The sequence below is a fragment of the Gossypium raimondii genome, chromosome 4 (genome assembly GCF_025698545.1).
Source record: "Gossypium raimondii isolate GPD5lz chromosome 4, ASM2569854v1, whole genome shotgun sequence".
In the NCBI taxonomy this organism is placed as follows: Eukaryota; Viridiplantae; Streptophyta; class Magnoliopsida; order Malvales; family Malvaceae; genus Gossypium; species Gossypium raimondii.
The window spans coordinates 4,032,204-4,055,231 of NC_068568.1; the positions used below are offsets into that span (position 1 = coordinate 4,032,204).

Consider the following 23,028-nt stretch of genomic DNA (forward strand, 5'->3'; position numbering starts at 1 on the left):
CAAACAGTTATATATCTCATGTTGATGTACATGGATTGATTTTTAACAGCAAAAATTGATGGATTTTTAAAAAAAAAGACCCATTTGCTCTTTGATCTAACGTGTATAGCTTAATTTGTCCATTTTTTGGCAGAGAGAGCAAAACGTAACCCAACTTTTAAAGTGCTAAATTTCACTAAAGGGAAGAGGAAGAAGTGGCACAAGATGATAAGTTGAAATTGAAAAAATCTAACAACGTTAATTAGATACCTAAATAAAGTACAAACTTAACTAATGATTTTCAAGTTTAAGTATCAACTGAGTCCCAAGTACTAAGTAAGTACATGTTGTTAAGTGGAGGAGCTAAAATATAAATTAACCCAAAAAATAATTTCCTTCAGATTTGGGCTTCTAAGCAATTAAAAGATCAAAACCCAAATACATAGTAAAACAAGCTTTTAAAATGGAGGCCGCCCACTAGCCTACCCAATTTCATTTGTTTATCCGGCGCCTTCGAGACCCATCGTCACCAGCCGCCTTATCCTCGTGACTCAAGACCATTTCCTCCTCCGCTTTTAAACCCACCATTTCTCCGATCATTTCATCAAATTCCTCGTGAGCGACCCCAAAACCAAAAAAAAAAAAAAATGAAGTCGATTCAAGCTAATACATTCTTCTTACCTAGTTTCAATGGCTCCAACCCAAGAAAACCGGAGCTCTTATTCCCTTCGTATCCTTATCTTGTCTGCTTCAACGCTAAGTTCCGGTTACCAAGAAATTGATTGCGAGTTCATCACTATGTTCTCAACAGTTTGCTCCTTTATTGAAGCACAAGAGGTGTGTTTCAGTTTCAAAATGCCGGCAAGGGACTACTGTTTGCAAATTTGGAGGCCAAGATAAGCCTGCTGGTGACAATGAGGTAAGCGTTTGGTGCTTGAAATATGTTTTGTTTATGTATGTAAGCTGCAATTTTGTGTTTTCTTGTTCTGTTTTGTTTTTGGGGTTTAAATGTGTTGCTTGTTGAGCATTAATTTAAGTGGGTTTAGGTTTTTAAGAACTTAGATTGAATTGTTACTTGAGTTTTCATTTGAACTTTGAGGATGATTCCTTTTGTGTTTTTGAGTTATTGACAAGTTGAGCTATAGGTTTTGTTTAGAGTTCTTAAACGGATCCTCCAATACATTCGGTATTGGTTTTAGTATGAAAGCTCGAGTTACTAAAGAGATTGTACGGGTTCACAAAGTGGAGCGACTCACCCGCACCATGGGGCATGGGTTCAAATCAATGTGGTAGTTCCTTAGAAGCACCAGGTTTGTGAACCCGCCATTGTTATTCGGGTTCTGAATGAAGTAGAGGGATAAAACCCTATCAGGGACAATCCCGAATGTACTAAGGGGTCGATTGTTGGTTTCAGGTGGACAGTACTTTGCGGCGAGGGTATCATGGAGGCTCGAGTCAGATTGCATTTTGCCACCTAGTTCCTGTAGGTTAGATCAAAGAGCGGTCTTTTCTGTCAAAAATTTCATCTATTTTTTCCTGTTGGCGTGATTGATAAAATAATTATAAAGTTACAAAGTTACACGTGGCATATTATGTGTATGTGTACCTCATTCTAATGTATAGGGATCAGTTTTTAACTGAAGAAATAGATGTAATTTTCAATAGAAGAGTCATTTTGCTTTTTGATTTAATATACAATGATTAATTTGCCTATTTTTTAGTAGAAAGGGCAAAATGTAATCCGACTATTAGTAAAAGGGCCACTATGATACTTTTACCAGTACTTTGCAGACTTTTCTCCAAAGAGTCGACAATCCCTTTACAGGTTTATTTGCTTACATTCCTTGGATTGTACTAAATAACCTTGTACATGTGCTCCACACACCTTATGTTGTAGCTTCCTTTCTCTTTTAAAGCTTTAGATTTTCTTTTGGTTTAGTGATTAATGATATCTTGGTAAGTACTTTTTATCCCGTTATTATGGCTGTCTGAAACTGCCTTTTATGATGCATTTTATGATGCCTTTTATGATGCACTCGTAGTTTCTTCCCTTTGATTTCACGGTGTCTTTGCAATTCGTTCGTCAACTCGAAGAACAGATCTTTAGTAGTGGTGATAATATGATGGGTGCATGTAGTTCTAGAATTTTTGTTTAAAAGTAGAGGGAAATGGTTGATAGAAAACTAGATTGTTGCAATTTTTGAGGTGTGTAATACGGTTTTAGTACTTTGATATGGAAACCTAAAAGAATATGATCGAATATTGTATTATTGTTTACAGGGTTCACCGTGGAAATCTATCGAGAAAGCTATTGGAAACTTTGGGAAGAAACAATCAATCGAAGATGTGTTAAGGCAGCAGATTGAGAAGCAAGATTACTATGATGAAGGCAGTGGGCAAAATCCGCCGCGTGGTGGAGGTGGCGGCAGCAGCGGTGGTGGCGATGGATTTGGAGAATCAGAGGATGAAGGCCCCTCTGGGATCTTAGACGAGACCATACAAGTGATTTTAGCAACCCTTGGCTTCATATTCCTGGTAAAAAGTTCATCGCTTCTGTGCATGCATTAATAAGTTTTGAAATAATCGATTTACTATCTTGCAACTGTGATGTTCTGAACTTGACATGATAAAATTTTCAGTTCTTGTTTTCAACTAATCCTTTATCTTTCTAAAGCTTGTAACATGACGATACTTGCTACAGTATGTATATATCATTACCGGTGAGGAACTTGCTCGGTTGGCAAAGGACTACATCAAATATCTCTTCGGAGGAAGCAAAAGTGTTCGATTGAAGCGCACCATGTACAAATGGAGCCAGTTCTTTGAGAAGCTGACAGAGAAGAAGGAATATGATAAGTTTTGGTTAGAAAAAGCAATCATCACTACCCCGACATGGTACGATAGCCCCGACAAGTACTGAAGGGTCCTCAATTCTTATATAGAATATGATGATGAAGATGAATCAGATTACGATGACTAAATCTGAGTCCTATAAGTGCCTAAAAGAACTTAATGAGAAGTTGTTCTTTCATGAGAATGTCATTCACTAGTCTATGTTCATGTTTTGGCATTATGGAAGAATTTGTGTATAACACAATTGACATCATTGAGCATTGTTTAGTCCTTGGCTAGCTCTTCACATTGATAACATTTACCATGCATTTAGTCCCTATACGTTTATTTGATCAGTTTAGTACTTCTATTTTTTGAATTTTAAAATTTCATTCTCGATCCAAACAATTAAATCATTGGTTAATTCAATTATTTGTGAAAATGACAAGCTGAAGTTGTCATGATATTACACATAATAATATGTTTGTCGTATTAGATTTTGAAAATAAAAGAATTTAGTTTAATAAATTTAATAATTATCATTTGATGAGGATTAAAATTTTAAATTTTAAAAATATAAAGATTGAAAATGATCAAACTAAATCTTAAATTTTCATAAAGTGGAAAGATTAATAACAAAATTTAACTTACTTTCTAACATTTTCATTACATGATTTAATATTTGAATGTATTTATATTCAAATAAGATACAAAATAAAATGATTTTAAATAGATAAATGGATATAAGATACGGACAATAAAGTCAATATTTAATATTTTTGCGAATAATAAATTTAATATTTGAATCTATAAATAATGAGACTTGGTTTAATTAGAAATCGATTCAATTGAAAAAACTAAAAAATTTAACACCAACTTATTTTATTTTATTATAAGAGTGTTTATTTCTTTAAATAAATTTTTTTAAAATTAAACAATTTTTGAAATTAAAATATTTGAGTGACTAGTCAAGGAGCTGTAAGCATTGAAAATAAATACTTTTACATAAAGCAACAGTTAACTCCTAAATTTGAAAATTTTTCTCAATTTAGTCATTCAATTTATTTTTGGTCCATAATAGTTATTGAATTTGACAAAAAAGTTTTTAATTTTGATCCATATGATAATGTGGCACTCTGGTATTGTGCTATTTCATTACCTAACAAAATTCAGATGATGTTGGGGCTCAATCTCAAAGTGTCGCATCATCACATGGATCAAAATTGAGAAAAAATACCAAATTTAGGGATCAAGTTTAGAAAAGTAATCAAGTTTAGGGACTAATTGTTGCATTATCCCGTATTGTTATAACCTATAAATATAAATTTTGAAACCCAAATCTATAATGAACTAAGAGTACCCAAATTGTGAAGAAAAAGAAGCCCATATCCAATTAAATTACATTACAATTACTACACAAAATCGTGGTTCCCTCCCTCGCCCGCCTTTCGCCTTCACTGAGTTGAAGTATCGAGAATCTATCACTGTAAACCCTTGCTTTGCTTTTGCATACGTTTTCTACTTCTTTCTACTACTTTCTTCTTGTTTCTTCAGTGCTTCGATGTGCCTTTTTCTCTCTATTTTTCTTTTCACCTGCGTTGATTTGTTTTTTGTCACTTAACTCTTTGTAATTAGTGTAATTTTTTCCCTTTCATTTTTGTCATTCGCGACTTGTCTCTGCTGAAAAAAGATTGATTTTGCGTTTCTTTCTTGCCTTATAAGAAAAAAAAACTGAAACTTTGTTAATTAAATTCAGAAAATGGAATAACATAATTATGAGCTTACGAGATCTTTAGCTGGATAAAAATTTTGGGTTTGGATTACATGAGCATTTTATGTAGATATGTTGAATATAGGCTTCAATGTTGGACTTCACTGTTATTGAATTTGGCCAATAAGCTTAAGAATCTGTGCATTTCATATATGTTAATAGATTTTGATGTTGAAGCATGCGAACAGCTTAGACTATAAGTTCCTTTTGGGTCCATTTGTATCCAAATCTTAGTAGACTAAAGATTGGTTTTGGGTTTAAATTGTTAAATGATTTAATTGATATGTTTGGGTGCAGACTTTGGATTTTAAGCAATGGATGATAACTTGTATGATGAATTTGGTAACTATATTGGACCTGATATCGAGTCAGACCAAGGGAGTGAAGGTGAGGAAGAAGAAGATGAAGACCTTCCTGACAGGCATGTCCAAGAGGAGGGACAGCAATCTAATGGGGAGGCTCCAGATGGGGTGTCTAATGGATGGATTACAGCTGCTAATGATGTTGATATGGATAATCAGATTGTTCTTGCTGAGGACAAGAAGTATTACCCAACTGCGGAAGAGGTTTATGGTGAGGATGTTGAGACCTTGGTTATGGATGAAGATGAGCAGCCTCTTGAGCAACCTATTATCAAGCCTGTTAAGAATATCAAGTTTGAGGTCGGAGTTAAGGATTCTTCGACTTATGTGTCGACCCAGTTTCTTATTGGTTTGATGTCAAACCCGGGTTTGATCCGCAATGTTGCCCTCGTTGGACACTTGCAGCATGGGAAGACGGTGTTTATGGACATGTTGGTTGAGCAAACCCACCATATGAACACGTTTGATCAAAATAGTGAGAAGCACATGAGATACACTGATACAAGAATTGATGAGCAAGAAAGAAGGATATCTATTAAGGCAATCCCGATGTCACTTGTTCTTGAGGACAGTAATGGGAAATCCTATCTCTGTAATATCATGGACACTCCTGGTCATGTGAAATTTTCTGATGAAATGACTGCTGCTCTTAGGCTTGCTGACGGTGCCGTGTTGATTGTTGATGCAGCTGAAGGAGTGATGGTGAGCATATCTTTTTATGCATATTACAGTAGCTTATACATTAATGCCCCCTTTATTTTAGCCTTCTGGTTATACCTATGCTTGAGAGCAGCCTGAATTATAGTTGGAAGTAGAAACGTTTTCTCAAACTTTACGGGTAAGTGTAATAGTAAAATACGAACTCCTAAGAAAATGAGTATTCTGATATCTGTTGCAGTTAAATTTAGTTGTGCTAGTCAAATCTTCTCCAAATTCACTGCTTTACCGATCTTTGAATTTGAGTATAGTGATTGCTGCTCTTTGTAGAATTTATGAACTATGTAAGGTTGTTGAGAATGATGCTTATGCTTTCATGTTGTAAACAGGTAAATACTGAGAGGGCTATACGCCATGCAATACAGGACCGCATACCTATTGTAGTTGTTATAAACAAGGTAAACACTTTTCATCAAGTTATATTGTATATTGTAAGCCTTTGATGAAAATGATGTTCCATACTTCCGCATCTTGCTTGTGTTCATATGTTATTCATTTTTGTAGGTTGACCGGCTGATAACAGAACTTAAGTTGCCCCCCAAGGATGCTTATCATAAACTAAGGCATACCCTGGAAGTAATTAATAACCATATATCTGCAGCCTCTACAACTGCTGGTAATGTTCCAGTTATTGATCCTGCTGCTGGAAATGTTTGTTTTGCTAGTGCAAGTGCAGGATGGTCCTTCACTTTGCAGTCATTTGCAAAATTATATGTCAAACTACATGGAATTCCATTTGATGCTGAGAAGTTTGCATCTTGTCTTTGGGGTGATATTTATTATCATCCTGATACCAGGGCTTTTAAAAGGAAACCCCCTGCTGGCGGAGGAGAACGATCATTTGTTGAATTTGTGCTTGAACCCCTCTATAAGATATATAGCCAGGTGATTGGTGAACGTAGGAAGAGTGTAGAGTCGACTCTCGCAGAGTTGGGTGTCACTCTTAGCAATGCTGCTTACAAGTTAAATGTTAGGCCTTTGCTAAGGCTGGCTTGCAGCACATTTTTTGGTTCAGCCTCAGGCTTCACTGATTTTCTGGTTCAACACATACCATCTCCAAAGGATGCTGCAGCTAAGAAGGTTGATCACACTTACACAGGACCTAAACATTCTATGATTTACAGGGCCATGGTAGAATGTGATCCATCTGGTCCCCTTATGGTCAATGTGACCAAACTATATCCCAAGTCCGATTGTAGTGTTTTCGATGCTTCTAGTAGGGTTTACAGTGGTAGAATTCAAACTGGGCAGTCTTTGAGAGTACTGGGAGAAGGCTATTCACCAGATGACGAGGAGGACATGACATTAAAAGAAGTAACCAAATTATGGATCTACCAAGCTCGATACAGAATACCTATAAGCAGTGCTCCTCCTGGTTCTTGGGTTCTTATTGAATGTGTTGATGCTTCAATTATGAAAACTGCCACCCTCTGTAATATGGATCTTGATGAAGATGTATACATTTTCTGGCCGTTACAGTTTAATACTCTTCCTGTTGTAAAAACAGCTACTGAGCCTTTAAATCCTAGTGAGTTGCCCAAAATGGTGGAGGGGCTTCGGAAGATCAGCAAAAGCTGTCCTCTAGCAATTACTAAAGTTGAGGAATCTGGTGAGCACACTATATTAGGTACTGGAGAGTTGTACTTGGACTCAATTATGAAGGACCTTAGGGAGCTTTATTCAGAGGTGGAAGTTAAGGTATCTAGTTTGTGATACCCTTTGTTCTGTCCTAGTTTTATTCCTTAACCTAAAAATATAAACCCTAAACCCTTAAACCTAAAAACTATAAACCCTAAACTCTTAAAACCCTAACCCTTAAATTAAAAACACTAATATTAACCCTAAACCTAAAACCCCTAACTTTTAACTAAAAAAACCGAAACTCTTAACTTAAAAATCTTAAACCATAAATTAAAAAACCCTAAACTCTTAACCTAAAACTATAAACCCTAAACCTTAAACTTAAAAACCATAAAACCTTAACCTAAAACCTTAAATTCTTAACCTAAAACCCTAAAGCATAAACTAAAAACCTTAACCTCTTAACCTAAAAACCTAAATCCTAAAACCTTAAACCTAAAAATCATAAACCTTTAACTAAAAACCCTAAATCTTAAACCTTTAAAATCCTAACCTTTAAATTAAAAACACTAACCCTAAACTTAAAATCTTTAACCCTTAATTAAAAAACCCTAAACTCTTAACTTAAAAACCTTAAACTTTTAACTTGAAACCATAAACTCTAAACCCTAAAACCCTAAACTTTAAACTTAAAAACCATAAACCTTTAACTAAAAAACCTTAAATCCTAAACTTTTGAAACCATAGCCTTTAAATTAAAAACACTAACCCTAAACCTAAAAACCCAAACCCTAAATCTTAAACCCTAAACTTTAAACCCTTAACTTAAAAACCCTAAATCATAAACTAAAAAACCCTAACCTTAAACCTAAAACTCCTAAACCTTTAACTAAAAAATCCTAAACCCTAAACCTAAAAACCCTAACCCTTAACTTAAATATAATTTGATAATTTTACTAACCATTAATACAATTATCAATTAATAATTTTACATTCACGTAATGTTAGATTTGAAAAAATGTTTTGACCGGTACTATCAATTAATAATTTGATATAATTTGATAATTTTACTAAATATTAATACAATTATCAATTAATAATTTGATATAATTTGATAATTTTACTAACCATTACTACAATTATCAATTAATAATTTGATATAATTTGATAATTTTACTAACCATTACTACAATTATCAATTAATAATTTGATATAATTTGTAAATTTTACTAACCATTAATACAATTATCAATTAATAATTAGATATAATTTGATGATTTTACTAACCATTACTACAATGATCAATTAATAATTTGATATAATTTATAAATTTTACTAACCATTAATACAATTATCAATTAATAATTAGATATAATTTGATAATTTTACTAACCATCAATACAATTATCAATTAATAATTGAAAAAAATATAATTTTTTTACAATTACATTCAACTATTGCAATTAGGGCATGATTGACTTGTATGGCCTGAATTTTTACACCATTCGCACAACTTCTGTTGACTGGCTGTTTTTCGGATATCCATATTGTTATGTATTCTAGTCGAGCAAGGTCGACCCTTTGGTTTGCGACGTAATTCTCTATCCGGTAACAGCTTAAAATGAGCAAGAGATACGGGTGGTCACTTACGTTCATCTTGGGTTGGTGGAAAAACGTGTCTCCAGACGTTGTACATGTTTTCTAATTTGTCCACTTCGTCCACATAGCTCATCGGATCCAGACGGAAATTCTGACAAGCTGCAATAACATGAGCGCATGGATAACGAAGTGCATCAAATATCCCACAGTCGCAAGTCTTATTTCGCAAGTGTACGCGATATTGCCCGCCAACAACTCCTTGGTGCTGTCTGTCAAGCTTTGTCACGCGAAACCATAAGTTGTCTCGATCGTGATACACTGTGTGCATGGTGTTCGCCCGCGCCTTGGCCTTGTTAATTTCTTGAACTACCTTACTGCACCATACATGGCATTCTTGCCTCTGGTCTGTATAACTTGCTGCTCTCTTTGGAAATAGCATCGCCAAACGAAAATATGTCTCTCGCACAACCGATGTTATCGGTAGATGACGCGTTCCTTTTAGAATAGAATTTATGCATTCAGCCAGATTTGAGGTCATATGATTATATCGTAGGCCGTCGTCATATGATTGTGCCCACTGTTCGAAACGTATGTTTGAAAGGTAGTCCGCGCCTTCTCCGTTAATTGAACGTAAAGTTGCCAACATCTCGTGGAAACGACATTTATTTTTTTCATACTTTGCCAATATAAGTTCATAGCGAATATTACATACCACTTCTTCATTTACAACTAATTCAAATTGACAGACGAAAGAACACATAAATACCCATGTTGGTCACTTGTTGTCGTTCGCTCTTAAATGGATATTGCTTGTAGTAGTTGGAAGCAACGTGCCTTAGGCAATATCGATGGTGTGTACGCTGCCATAAGCTTCCCTGTCGATCAAATGCAGCTAGTATACTGGCACCCCGATCTGAAATAACACAGATATTAGGTTGGGGGCACAGATGCCTCCTTAGCCTAGAGAGAAAGAAATTCCAGTCATCAGGCGACTCCTCCGGTGTTATTGCAAATGCAATTGGAAGAATTCTCTCACCGCCATCATGTGCCACTGCAAGCAATAGCCGATGAGTATACCTACTAAACATAAAGGTACCGTCAATTTGTACCAATGGCTTGCAGTATGGAAATGCGTATCGGCATTGCTTAAAGGTCCAAAACAGGCGTTTGAACACTTCGCATCCACGTAGCAATCAGCCGTTGTAGTATGCATGTTCCGTTTTAAGGTTTGTGATGGCACTTGGGGCGTATCTCTCTAGCACTTGACACCATTGCCATATTTTATTATATAAGGCGTCTCACCCACTATGCATCTTCTCCAACGCCTTTTGCTTAGCTATCTAAGTCTTGCGGTAAGAGGGTGTGTACCCCATTTGGCTACGAATATTGGCAATTAACACCGGCACTGAAGTCCTGGGATCTGCTTTCACTTGGGCAGTATCACGCTAGCTAACATAGCTGAATCCATCTTGGGAGGATCTTGTGACACACCTATAAACGGAGTACATTAAATAATGCAACATTACATAATAACAGTATTATTCAAAAATCGTCAATACTGTACCTGCAGCACATGTATGTGGACCTTTGTACTTTTTAATCTCCCACAACGCTGCCCTTTTCCTTAAGAAGGCGTAGATTTTCCATGAACATGTGCCGTCTTGCACCGCACACTTCGCCTCAAACTTATTAGATTTGGATTTAACGACATGGTAGTTAACGTCATTTTTTATGCTATGTTGTTTCAAAGCACCAATAAAACTATCCTTGTTGGTAAATTGATTACCAACTTCAAATTCACCCGAATCTAGCCCCGAACTTGTATGATCACGCAATCGGTGTGGTAGATCTAGAAACTCTAACGCATCATCTGTAGACAGATCGACATTATGCATGTGGGCTGGAGGTGAGTATGCTCTGAATCGTGGATTTTTTTCTTCATCTGAACTCCTTTCAGCATCTTTAGGTTTTGTTGGAATAGGCTCCGATTCAGAAAATAAGCCAACTTCTGCATCATCAGGCTCGAGCTCTCGAGGTGGATCCACATCGGAGTCATCTTCTAACCCACAATCATCTGCAGCGTATGAGGTCCCCTCACCAGTTGACGTCGTAGGGAGTACATCATCCCTTCTTTGGGTATTTCATAACGTCCCCAATTGGATGTAGATTGCCAACCACTAGAACTTGATGTCGTTCCCTAATAGGTATTTCTAGCATCAAACATCGAGCCACCGACGTACATGTCTCATCCACAGATAGAGTGTCTTGTAGGGGATGTGCATTCGACACCGCTACCAAACATGGGCTGTTCTGTGTTTTGTAACCCGCTAACCGAGTGTCAGCCAGGGGTCGTGTATACATCTCGAACACCGGTCGTAAGTATATCATTTGGCAATGTAAATTGTACATATAACTCAATATAAGGTGCTCCACTAGCAAGATGAGTCTGCACTATTGCCTCCAAGCTACGAGCACCTTTTATGTTGAACGAGTCATATGTCATCGGATCAACAGAAGAACAAAATCGATACGTAATAGACAGAATTTTCATTGGCACCGTTCCGAAAATTTTACGCCTAATTCTTTTATGAAGTTCTGTCAAATCTATGTTCTGGTTAAAAATCAGTCGCACCGTATTCTCCAACAAAAAAACAACACCATTCTCGGTGTGGCAAACCTCACAATCATAGTAAATAACAACACTAATACGTTTACTCATATTTGAAACTCTAACCTTCTTAGCCTCTCTAAATTCTTTCTGCTGTAACTTATGCATTCTCTTGAACATTTTTTGCCTCATTTATAACCTCAGCCCGAACATGCTACTGTAGCAAAAGCGCGTCCACGTGGGCGCGATTTCACAAATTCTTTTCATAAAGCATCCTGCAGGAAGCGTTTTTTTTATACTATTTGCTCAGAAATGTCAACTCGGCATTATTTTTTCCAGGACCTACTGTAGCAAAAGCGCGTCCACGTGGGCGCGATTTCACAAATTCTTCTCATAACGCATCCTGGTAGAAGCGTTTTTTATACTATTCGCTCAGAAACATCAACTCGAAATTATTTTTTCCAGGACCTACTGTAGCAAAAGCGCGTCCACATGGGCGCGATTTCACAAATTCTTCTTATAACGCATCCTGCTAGAAGCGTTTTTTATACTATTCGCTCAGAAACGTCAACTCGAAATTATTTTTTCCAGGACCAACTATAGCAAAAGCACGTCCACGAGGGCGCAATTTCACAAATTCTTCTCATAAAACATCATGCTAGAAGCGTTATCTTAAAAACCCATAAACACGAAATGTGATCCAATTTTGAATAAATTATAATTAATTTAATCCCTATACCCTAAACCCTAATCCCTTATTTGTTTATTTTTTCTCCAAAACCCTAAAAAACCTAAAAATCCTAAACCTTAACCCTAAAAACAAAAAAACCTAACGTGGGAAACACGGGGAAATCGCGTCCCCATGAGCGCGTTACCTGGCTACAAATCGCGTCCACGTAAGCGCGATTTGTGTCCACGTAAGCCAAGCGCGCTTATGTGGACGCGAGTTGCTGACACGTCCCCTGACATCGCGCTGATGTAAACGCGATTTAGGGAAAAACGGCCCATTCCGGTAAATAATAAAATATAGGGCCCATTTCGGTAAATTAAAAAAAAAGGGGCTTTTTTTTATATTTTCCCCTCTAAATTGTTATTTTTATTTGAATACTAATTCTTTTTTTGCTTTTCTGTTTAGAGCTCTATCTTACAAGGTACATTGTTTTTAGAGTTAACTACTTGAATTTAAACACGCTTGTATGAAGTTTAATCGACAATAAAGTAATCATTGATGTTGATTTTATCACTAAAGTACTCTAAATTGCCAACCATATTGTCACTCTTGAGTAGATTATTTTCTTCTTTTATTATTTAGTTTATGTGTTTCTATATTGTATTTTAAATTTGTAAATGTTTACATTTCTCTTTTCATATGAACTTTAATCAACAATAAAGCAATTATTGGTGTTGATTTTATTGCTAAGGTATTCTAAATTGACAACCATAATATCACTCTTCAAGTAAAGGTTTTTTTCTTCTTATTTAATTTGCGAGTTTCTACAATTTTTGTAGTTTAAATTTATAGATGTTTGTATTTTTTTTTCAAGGTAGGAAACAGAGGGGTTGGGAAAAATATAGGCAAAAAAATGAGATTGGGCAAAAAAAAAAAACCCATTTAGAAAACGGGTCGAGCTTCAGGTAAGATTTTTTGGCATTGCCCGGCCCAAATTTGCAAAAAAGGAAAAAGTTGTTTTGTTATTATTTCACTATTATGTTGCTACTATTTTGTTGTTATTATATAACTCTTGTTTTATTGTTAATTTTGCCACTATTTTAGAGGTATTTGCTTGTTAAGTTAAACGTATCTTAGTGCTATTTAAGTATAAAGATATTTTTAATTTATTTTCAATTTGTTGAGAAATATTTATTTCAATATTTTTAGTATTTTTGATGTATTATTTTTTTAATTTTTTATATAAAAAATAAAATAAAATTTTTTAATATGGGAGGGCTGAGCTCGGGTTTTAGCTTTTTTTTTCTGGACTGGTTTGGACAAAAATTTAAACCCATTTTTCGAGTTGGACAAGGGTCGGGCCTATCAATTGAGTCTAGAATTTTGTTAAGGTCCGGCCCATGAACAACTCTATTTTAGAGTCATGGAGTAATTTTTATGTCATTTTCTTCATAAATAGTTAATTTTAGATATTAAATTTTAAAAATCAAATAGATTATTTATAAATCAAATCCTAAAATGTAAAAGATAATAATGAATGAAAAATTATTTATATGTTTTAAAAATAAAATTGATTAACAAAAAATTATTATATTAAAGTAATAAAAGTTAAACCACACAACTCCTCCTGGTGATATATAAAAATATAAAAAGACAAAAAATACTATCATAATAATAATTACCATATTATATAGATTCATGGATAAAGTATAGCTATTTTTTATTCTCTTAAATCCATAACTATTATTTTTAAAATTTTGTATAAAAGATAATTTTTTTTGAAACAATGTATAAAAGATAATTTATAGATAAATCTAGGGGTTATTTTTTGAACATTAATCTCATTATATGTTCTTATATATCTACTTTTTTTTGATACAATGTCTAGAAACTACTCGTAGCCCCCTCCCTTACCCTTAAATAGGAGGATAATACACTTCAACACACTCGAACTCACGTCCTACACTGGCAACAATGCCAATACCAATCGAGGTAAGACTCAATCAGCGAATGTAAGATTCTCTTGAATTGATTAGGATTTTATTTTATTTTTATTTATGGGAAATCTAGGGTTATTTTTATTGTCTTAAATTCATAAGGATTTTATGTATTAATTTTTGTATAAAGGTACCTTAGAGGGAAATCTAGGGAATGAAATCTATAATGAGAAATAAAAGTGCCAGCCACAACTTTGTTCATATTCAATAATCTAATTTCATTCATCTATGCATCATTTAAATAATAAAAAAACATTTATTTAAAATATATAAAATAAATATGTTCTTAAAATATCAAAATACATTAAAATAATAAAATATTATAATTTAAATTCAAACTAATTTAAAGTTAAAACATGGTTCAATTAGATGAATATTTAATTATTGAATAAATTTACTATCTTCCACAATCTCATCCCTCATGTTTGCTTACATTTCATTTTATCATTTTAGGCCTAAAACCTCCACCAATTCAAATGGTTCATTTTACTATTTAAAATTAATAAAATTAAATTATATAAATCTAATTTATTTAATTTAAATTTAAATTAAATATATATATAATTTATTTAATAGTTAATATTTTTATAATTTTTAAAAAATTAAAATTAAAATATAATTTTATCATTATTAATTTTATCAATTATAAAGGATATAAATGAAAAATGTGCCATTTTAGATGGGTCCGCTTCACATCATATACTGTCCAAAACAGTGGCAACTTGGTACTTGCAACTTGCAAGGCTCCGATTCTTAAAACTTCACCACGCGCCCATGATAACACGCGATTCACTTGCCGTAAACCATAGGGGCCGCTGTCCTCTTCATTATTTTCTAATTTTTTTTAATTATTATTGTTATATGTTTTACCTATGAATTATGAAACTTATATTTGTGAATGTTGATTATATTGGATAAGTTAATAATAATTAATTCCAATTTAAAATTTAAATAATTAAGTATTTATTAACATAATGTTCGACATAAATTCAATCTAAAGTTGTTAAAATCGGATTGAATTAGAAATAAGACAAAAGTTTAATTAATTCATAAATTGATTGAACTGAACTAAAAAATCGATTGACTCGATGAGCAGTGGTGATGGTGGTGGTGGAGAAAGGGATTTAGCTGCTAGGGTTATAAATAAATCAAGCTTGGACGAACAGATTCATGTTCATATTCGTTTGTTTATTTTTAAGTTTGTTCGTTCATGTTCGTAAAAAAATTTAAAATTATTTTATTTAAAATTATATGTTTATTAGTTAAATGTTATTAAATCTAAATCCAAAATTTGTTCATAAGAAATAAAAAAATCTAAATGCAAATCTAATAACTTAATTTCTTAGCTTCGGGTTCTCCAAAAGAATGGTTCAAACGAAATAAACAAAGAAACCAGCCGTATAACCCAAATTGGTAAAACTGCTATTTAGTACTTTAAATTTTGTGAATTTACAAGTTAATATCATAATAAAATTGTACTTTGATTCTCTTTGAAATTTACAATTGAGTACCGTCTCATAAATCAATTTTTAATTTCCCCTAAACATAACTATACAATGATACTAACTTTAGAAACAAATAGTATACTTGAAAGTAAGCACATTTTGACAAGAAATACAAAAGGTGCCAAACATAGACTATAAATTTTAGGTTAAATTTTGCTATTAATTCTGTATTTTACGAAAGTTGCAAATTTTGCTCATGTGTGATCTTAAATTCAAATCCTACGACAACAAACTTAAATCAACCTTCGATCCTTACTTGATGAGGCTTTGCACTAGATAAACATACAAAGAAGGGCTTTAGAAAACACAAGAGAAATGAGAGAATGTGAAAGTATATTTCACTCAAAAGCTAGATTGTGTACAAACGAGAGAGAAAGCCTTCACTTATATAATAGGTAAGCTCCTACCTTATTAAATGTCATACAAGTGTGGATAGTTTTTTAGCTTCCGAAATCTTCTACATGGACTTTTAGAGTCTTTCGTGACATTCCGACAACCTCATGGTTTAGTTTTCTTGTGTTCGTTCCATTCCAGACTTGTTTCCATGCTTCAAGTAGCTTTGCTCACAGGTGGACTGTGACGTACTTTAATTTAGTCATTTTAAGTCTTTATACTTTTCAAAATTTAAAATTTTAGTCTTTACCGAGTGACAACTGTTAAATTTATTAAGTTTTACTATTTCCAAAATCTAATACGGAAAACATATTATCATATGTGTAATGTCATGCGAGCTTTGCTATTTCCACATGTTACTCACTAAAAATCCAATTAATGGATTGACAATCCTCATCTGTGTTGAGATTGAAATTTCGAAATTCAAAAAGTATGGACTAAATCTACAATTGTGTGCATAGTACATGACTAGTAATTGAATTGAATCAAACAAATTTAATTGCTACTGTTTAGGTCAGAACTAAAATTTAAAAAAAGAAAAATACAAGGACTAAAAATTATCAAATTAAAATATAAAGACTAAATTCATAATTTTTGAAAAGTAAATGGATTAATAGAAGAATTTAACCTAAATTTTAGATCGAAAAAGTAGGGATTCAAGCGTAGGGACTAAATATCAAACTTTACAACAGTGAAGGGACTGACTGCAAATATTAACATTTTTATCCATTTGGCTGAAAAACTAAAACTAAAGAAGGAAGCCGAGATATCATCCCCAAATCCCTGACGTGAGTTACAGAATTGACAGAAAAACAAGCCCAAAATCTCGATTTGCGATATACTATTAAAGCTACTAATTTTCTTTCTTTTTCCTTAAATTCAACTTTGCATTCTTTCTTATTTTTTACACTAACAAATCACAATCTATAAACTTTGCAAAAAAGATTTCTTTTTTGGATTTTGCAAAAAAACCCAAACTTTGCAAAGACTATATAATCATTACACAATCTTCACCTATTTTCCCATCACTGGCTAATACAGAGCATCAACGTTGTATTCATTTTAACAACTCTCCTTCTACAAAAATAAAATTACACCAAGCTTTTAACAAGTTTTCATGGTGAAAGAAAGATTGTAAAACAAACCCTTTCCCAAGCTTAAGTTTCCTTTTAGTTCTTTTTACTTTTTTTATTTTATTTTTGAGGATCAAAAGCAAAATTGTGCCAAAAATGATCTCTGTTTTTGAAAACAGAGCACCTAAGGTGTTTTTCATTCTTGGCTTTTTGATTTGTTTTTCATTGATCTCGGTTCGAGTCGTGGGGCAAGTATCGCCGGCTGTTTTCGCCTGCGATGCTACGAAAGATCGGAAGGTCGTGCATTACGGCTTTTGCAACGCGTCGTTGGGGAGAGACGCGAGGGTGGCTGACTTGGTACGAAGGCTCACATTGCAGGAGAAAATTCTGAACATAGTGAATGGTGCTGGGAACATTAGTCGGCTCGGGATACCGAAATACGAATGGTGGTCCGAGGCTCTTCACGGGGTCTCTAACGTCGGTCCCGGCACCAATTTTAGCAGCTTGGTTCCGGGAGCGACAAGCTTTCCTCAAGTCATCTTGACAGCGGCTTCCTTCAACACTTCTCTCTTCGAAGCCATTGGCAAGGTATGACTTTGATGTTTAATAAGACGTACCGTGCATCGTTTATACGTTTTTGAACCCATTTTTTTTGTAGGTGGTCTCGACGGAGGCTCGAGCAATGTACAATGTTGGGTTGGCAGGGCTAACATTTTGGTCACCCAACGTTAACATATTCCGAGACCCGAGGTGGGGAAGGGGCCAAGAGACACCGGGAGAGGACCCATTGCTGAGCAGTAAATATGGTTCAAGTTATGTCAAAGGTTTGCAACAAACAGATGATAATGCCGACCCTTCTCGACTCAAGGTGGCCGCATGTTGTAAACACTACACTGCCTATGATTTGGATAACTGGAAAGGGGTCGACCGCTACCATTTCAATGCTGTGGTAATGTTTATAAGTTCAAAGTTTTAATTTGATTTATAGGTAAATTAATTGGGCCGGGTCGGATTTGAACAATATAAATTTGATCTTAATCTGATTTAGCCCGAATTCAAGTTAAATAATAAAAAAATATTTATTTAATTTATGACTATTATTATCCTATTCATCATTAGAGTAAAAAATTCTACAAACAAATCTAAGATGATGTCATATGTATTCAAAGTGTTGTGCAATTATAAAACAATAAAAACACTTGACGGCATCTTAGATTCCTTTGTGAAGCTCTTTTACTCAGGTGGTAGTGGATAGAGTAATTATACTTTAATACCTTTTAAGTAAAATTCTTCTATATTGTGTTAGTGGAGTTTGAAAATTCCACATGCAAGGTTAAATGAGTGATACATATTCTTTTAAGGAAGAGTAAATTAATAAAATTATTTTTAAAATTTAATTATTCTATGCACAAATAGTGGAATAAAACAATTTAGAAGTGAATTTAGGATGTTAATATGTGTCGATTTAAAAAAATTGCAATGACATACATCAACATCTAAACATCTTGAAAAAAATGATTCTTATGAAAATATAAAATATATTTTAATATTTTCAATACACCAACTCTAAAAATAGATCGAAATTGAACCGAATTAATGTTTAAGCATGAAAAAAATTTTGGGACTATACCTCGACCGAAACTCAAACTTAAACTTTAACAAATATCTATAATATTAATACTATACATAGACTAAGGTAGACATAACAGATAACTCATGATTGATTTGTGGATGGATTAGGTAACGCAACAAGATATGGATGATACATTTGATCCGCCATTCAAGAGCTGCGTTATTGATGGGAATGTGGCGAGTGTTATGTGTTCTTACAATCAGGTTAATGGTAAGCCAACTTGTGCAGACCCTCATCTTCTTGCTGGGGTCATTCGAGGCCAATGGAAATTAAATGGGTACATAGTTTCGGATTGTGACTCGGTGGAAGTGTTCTTCGATGACCAGCACTATACCAAGACACCTGAACAAGCTGCTGCCAAAGCAATTTTGGCAGGTCAGTCTCTTTCCTTCGAACCTGAAACATCTATTCAAAATCAGTTCGAAAAAGACTTGAATCCGATTCGGTTATCGCAGTTTGAATTATTTAATGATTATTTAAAAGAATGAAAATTTTGGGTGAATAGTCCATTAGCTAAGTGCTAAATGAATTGATGTTTACTAGGGTTGGATCTCAACTGTGGATCATTCCTCGGCCAGCACACAGCAGCTGCAGTGAAGAAAGGGCTTTTGAAAGAATCAGACATCGATAATGCCATCACTAACAATTTTGCTACTTTAATGAGACTCGGGTTCTTCGACGGTGATCCTCGAAAGCAACCTTACGGTAAACTTGGCCCGAAAGATGTGTGTACTGCAGAGAATCAGGAGTTGGCTCGTGATGCTGCGAGGCAAGGGATTGTGTTGCTCAAAAACACTGCTGGGTCGTTGCCTCTATCGTCCGCTGCTATCAAAACCTTGGCAGTAATTGGACCCAATGCCAATGTCACCAAAACCATGATCGGAAATTACGAAGGTACTCCAACGTCATATTCGCCATTTATCTTGATTAAACTCTTTATTTATTTTTAACATCCACTTTGATTAAAGAAATTATTAAGAAATTCATAAAAAAAAATTTAAAAATTTAGTTCAACTGTTTGTTCAATCGATTTTTTTATCGATTGATCTGGTTTGATTCGATTTTCGGGACAATTTGTTCAATGCCTCCCAATCAGTTTTCTGTCCAACCAATCTGTCCGGTTCAAATAACTTTGGTTTCATGTAGTGTTATTTGAATCGGACTGGTTGAACTAAGAACCAACCGATATATCGGTCCAGACATAGGGGTTGAACTGACCTCTAAACGAACAACTCGAAATCGGTGAAAAGGAAAACTGGGACAAAAACGACAGTTGAACTAGTTTTGTAATTTTTTAATATTAAATTTTTTAATTTTCAATAGTTACATATATAAATAAAAAATATATTATTAAATTAAAAACGGGTTAGACTGAACTCAAATCTTGAATAATTTTAAACTCCTTCAAATATCAAGCTAGCATTGAGGTTAAGGTGATAAGCTGCATAATCTTTCAAATATCATGCCACTGGTGAAGTCAGGGGGTTGGTAGGTGTCCTAGTCCCCCTTAAAATAGAATTTTTTTTCATTTAAATTGTTTATAATTTATCAAAATTTTAAATGAGTAATAATAAAATTACACTTTAACCTTCTAAAAATAATTAAAAAATCAATTTAATTATTTAAAAATGATAAAATATAAACTATTGTAAAAATATATAATTTAATTTCCTCTCAAAATTTTTTGACTTCTCGCATGTATCATGCCAAATATAGGTTCATATATGACGCTCACCCTAAATCCTGGCATCATTGCTTGGATCATGTACTTGTCTATTTTATATAAAAAAAAGTAATTGAACTTTTCCAAATAATATGATTTAACTTGCATCATGGGGGAACCTTTTGCAGGCATTCCATGCAAATATACAACACCATTGCAGGGTCTAACAGCTTCAGTGGCAACAAAATATCTGCCTGGCTGCTCCAATGTGACTTGTGGCAATGCCCAAGTAAAGGAAGCGAAGAAACTAGCCGCCACAGCCGACGCCACCGTGCTTGTGATGGGCATTGACCAATCCCTCGAAAGAGAAAGCTTCGACAGAGTTGACCTTCGTTTGCCGGGACAGCAACCACTTCTCATAAAAGAAGTTGCAAAGGTTGCCAAGGGACCTGTGATTCTTGTAATAATGTCGGGTGGAGGCTTTGATATATCGTTTGCCAAACACAATGACAAAGTTACAAGCATCCTTTGGGTTGGTTACCCTGGTGAAGCTGGTGGAGCTGCCATTGCTGATGTGATTTTTGGTTATTATAATCCAAGTAAGTCATTTATCATCAGTATAAAACTAGAATTTCAGTGTTCATTGAGTTATGTTTCATCGGGTTGGGTTCAGGTCAAACACATTATGCGTTAATAGTATTAGAATCAACATCATTTATATTCATCCAAACCTAACTTGATGTAAAATACGGCTTTCAAATTTTAACTTTGTCAAAGGTGCCACTCTTTCGCGAGAAATCTTTAGAGTGTTGTCTGCTGAGTAGTTGGTTAGACCCCAACAATGTTCGGTATTGTTCCCGAGTCTTGTTTGGGGTTTAATCTCTTGCCTTCGTTGAAAACTAGATTGCCATGAGCGGCTTAGTTCACTTAAGGAATTAAACTGTACATGGGGCACACGACCACCCACCAAGGGGACGTGAAGGGAGAGGGTTTGAACCCTTGACCTATGGCATATAGATCACCACTTAGGGGAATATAGTACCACTTGGACTAGCACCTGGGGACAATAGTGACCATTGTTGGGGGTTTAGCCAACTGCCCGACAAATGGTAGTTCAAAAACTTCTCTTGGAGGAGTCTCCTCCCCCTCACTTATTTGTATTTATAAATGACTAACTCTAAACTTTAAATCTTAAACGGCTAAGTTACCAGGTTTAGACATTGAATATTAGAGTCAAACTCAATTTTTTTTCTCAAACTCATTTTTCGAACTTGATATTTTCTTTTTCAAGTCCTTCCAAATATTGGACAAATTTTTAGATTTGAGTAGGTAATTAGACTCTTGGATGAATTTATTTCTGTTGCTTTGACTTTTCATTTTACTTGAAGTAGTTGTATCCAACCTATGATACAACTGTAAATATATGTCTATCTAGTGACCCTCTAAATGCAGGGGAGAAGAAATTAAATGTACTCGTATTTAACACTTTATTTGAATTTAAGTAACATAAGCTTTCTAAGTTTAGGGTGAAAGGAAGGGGGTAGGCACTGGCCCCTCCCCTAAACTGGGAAATTTCTGCTTTAAATCTTAAAATTCATAAAATGTTAAGTATATAGTAAAATTATAGTTTGTCTCCGCATATGTTAGAATTTCAATTTAATTTTTTTGAAAATAAAAAAAATAAATTAAATAATGGATTGTATTTTAACTCTCATAAAAATATAAAATTTATAATGTCGCTCCTTACAATTTTTTTGACTTGCCCTGTATAGGTGGAAGGCTTCCAATGACATGGTATCCCCAATCATATCTTGATAAGGTCCCAATGACAAACATGAACATGAGACCAGATCCCCCTAAGGGGTACCCGGGAAGAACCTATAGATTCTACACTGGAGAAACGATTTATTCATTTGGACATGGGCTAAGCTACTCCAAATTCAGCCATAAAATAGTCAAAGCACCTCAAACTGTATCCATCCCCTTGGACGACGACCACGTTTGTCGCCACTCGTTGGACTGCAACTCAGTCGAGGCCGTCGAACAACTTTGTAAAAAAAGCGTAACGTTTGACATACATTTGCGAGTTCAAAACAAGGCAAGGCACGGGGGAAGCCACTCGGTTTTGTTGTTCGTCACTCCCCCATCGGTGCACAACTCGCCTCGGAAACATTTGATCGGGTTCGAGAAAATTTCTTTGAAAGGGAAATCAGGGACATTGATGAGATTTAAAGTGGATGTTTGCAAGGATTTGAGTGTAGTTGATGAACTTGGAAGGCGAAAGATTGCATTGGGACAATATGTGTTGCATGTGGGGAACTTTAAACACACATTGAGCTTGAGGATTTGAAGATGAAAATTTCTTTTTTTTTTCAAATCCCTCACTTCTTTTTTTCTTTCTCTTTTGGCCTAAAATAAGTAGCAATTTTCTCAGCTTTCTTTCTTTCTTTAATGTATAGCCAATTGTTCAACATTTGAAACCCAAAACTGAAAAAGAAATGTTGATTTTCATGTTTTTGTATGGTAGATAATAGCATGTTATCTAAATTTGAATGTGAATATCAAATATAAATATGTTTTTATATGAATAATTGGATTAGCTACAACATATGAAATATGATTTTTTTTAACAATTTCATCATAGG

The 23,028-nt window shown here is 34.3% G+C and overlaps 2 protein-coding genes and 1 non-coding gene across 3 annotated transcripts; all 3 read left to right on the forward strand.

Annotated features, from left to right (window-relative positions):
• Positions 1–739: 739 nt before the first annotated feature.
• Positions 740–3,149, forward strand: LOC105779117 (uncharacterized; the record flags this gene model as incomplete). The annotated part of the gene is made up of 3 exons (XR_008195035.1): positions 740–898; positions 2,260–2,514; positions 2,681–3,149. It is a non-coding gene; the product is annotated as an uncharacterized LOC105779117 (transcript).
• Positions 3,150–4,152: 1,003 nt separating this feature from the next.
• LOC105780857 (110 kDa U5 small nuclear ribonucleoprotein component CLO) lies at positions 4,153–9,552 on the forward strand. The gene is made up of 5 exons (XM_012605380.2): positions 4,153–4,297; positions 4,880–5,646; positions 5,991–6,059; positions 6,166–7,359; positions 8,806–9,552. The coding sequence occupies exons 2-5, from the start codon at positions 4,897–4,899 to the stop codon at positions 8,860–8,862; spliced, it is 2,070 nt and encodes a 689-aa protein (XP_012460834.2). The 5' UTR covers positions 4,153–4,297; positions 4,880–4,896; the 3' UTR covers positions 8,863–9,552.
• A 7,691-nt stretch (positions 9,553–17,243) lies between these two features.
• On the forward strand, positions 17,244–22,892 carry LOC105778808 (beta-xylosidase/alpha-L-arabinofuranosidase 2). Its single transcript, XM_012602569.2, has 6 exons — positions 17,244–17,675; positions 17,746–18,036; positions 18,828–19,095; positions 19,264–19,614; positions 20,572–20,982; positions 22,156–22,892. Exons 1-6 carry the CDS (start codon positions 17,244–17,246, stop codon positions 22,731–22,733), a joined length of 2,331 nt encoding a protein of 776 aa, XP_012458023.1. The 3' UTR covers positions 22,734–22,892.
• The last annotated feature ends 136 nt before the right edge of the window (positions 22,893–23,028 follow it).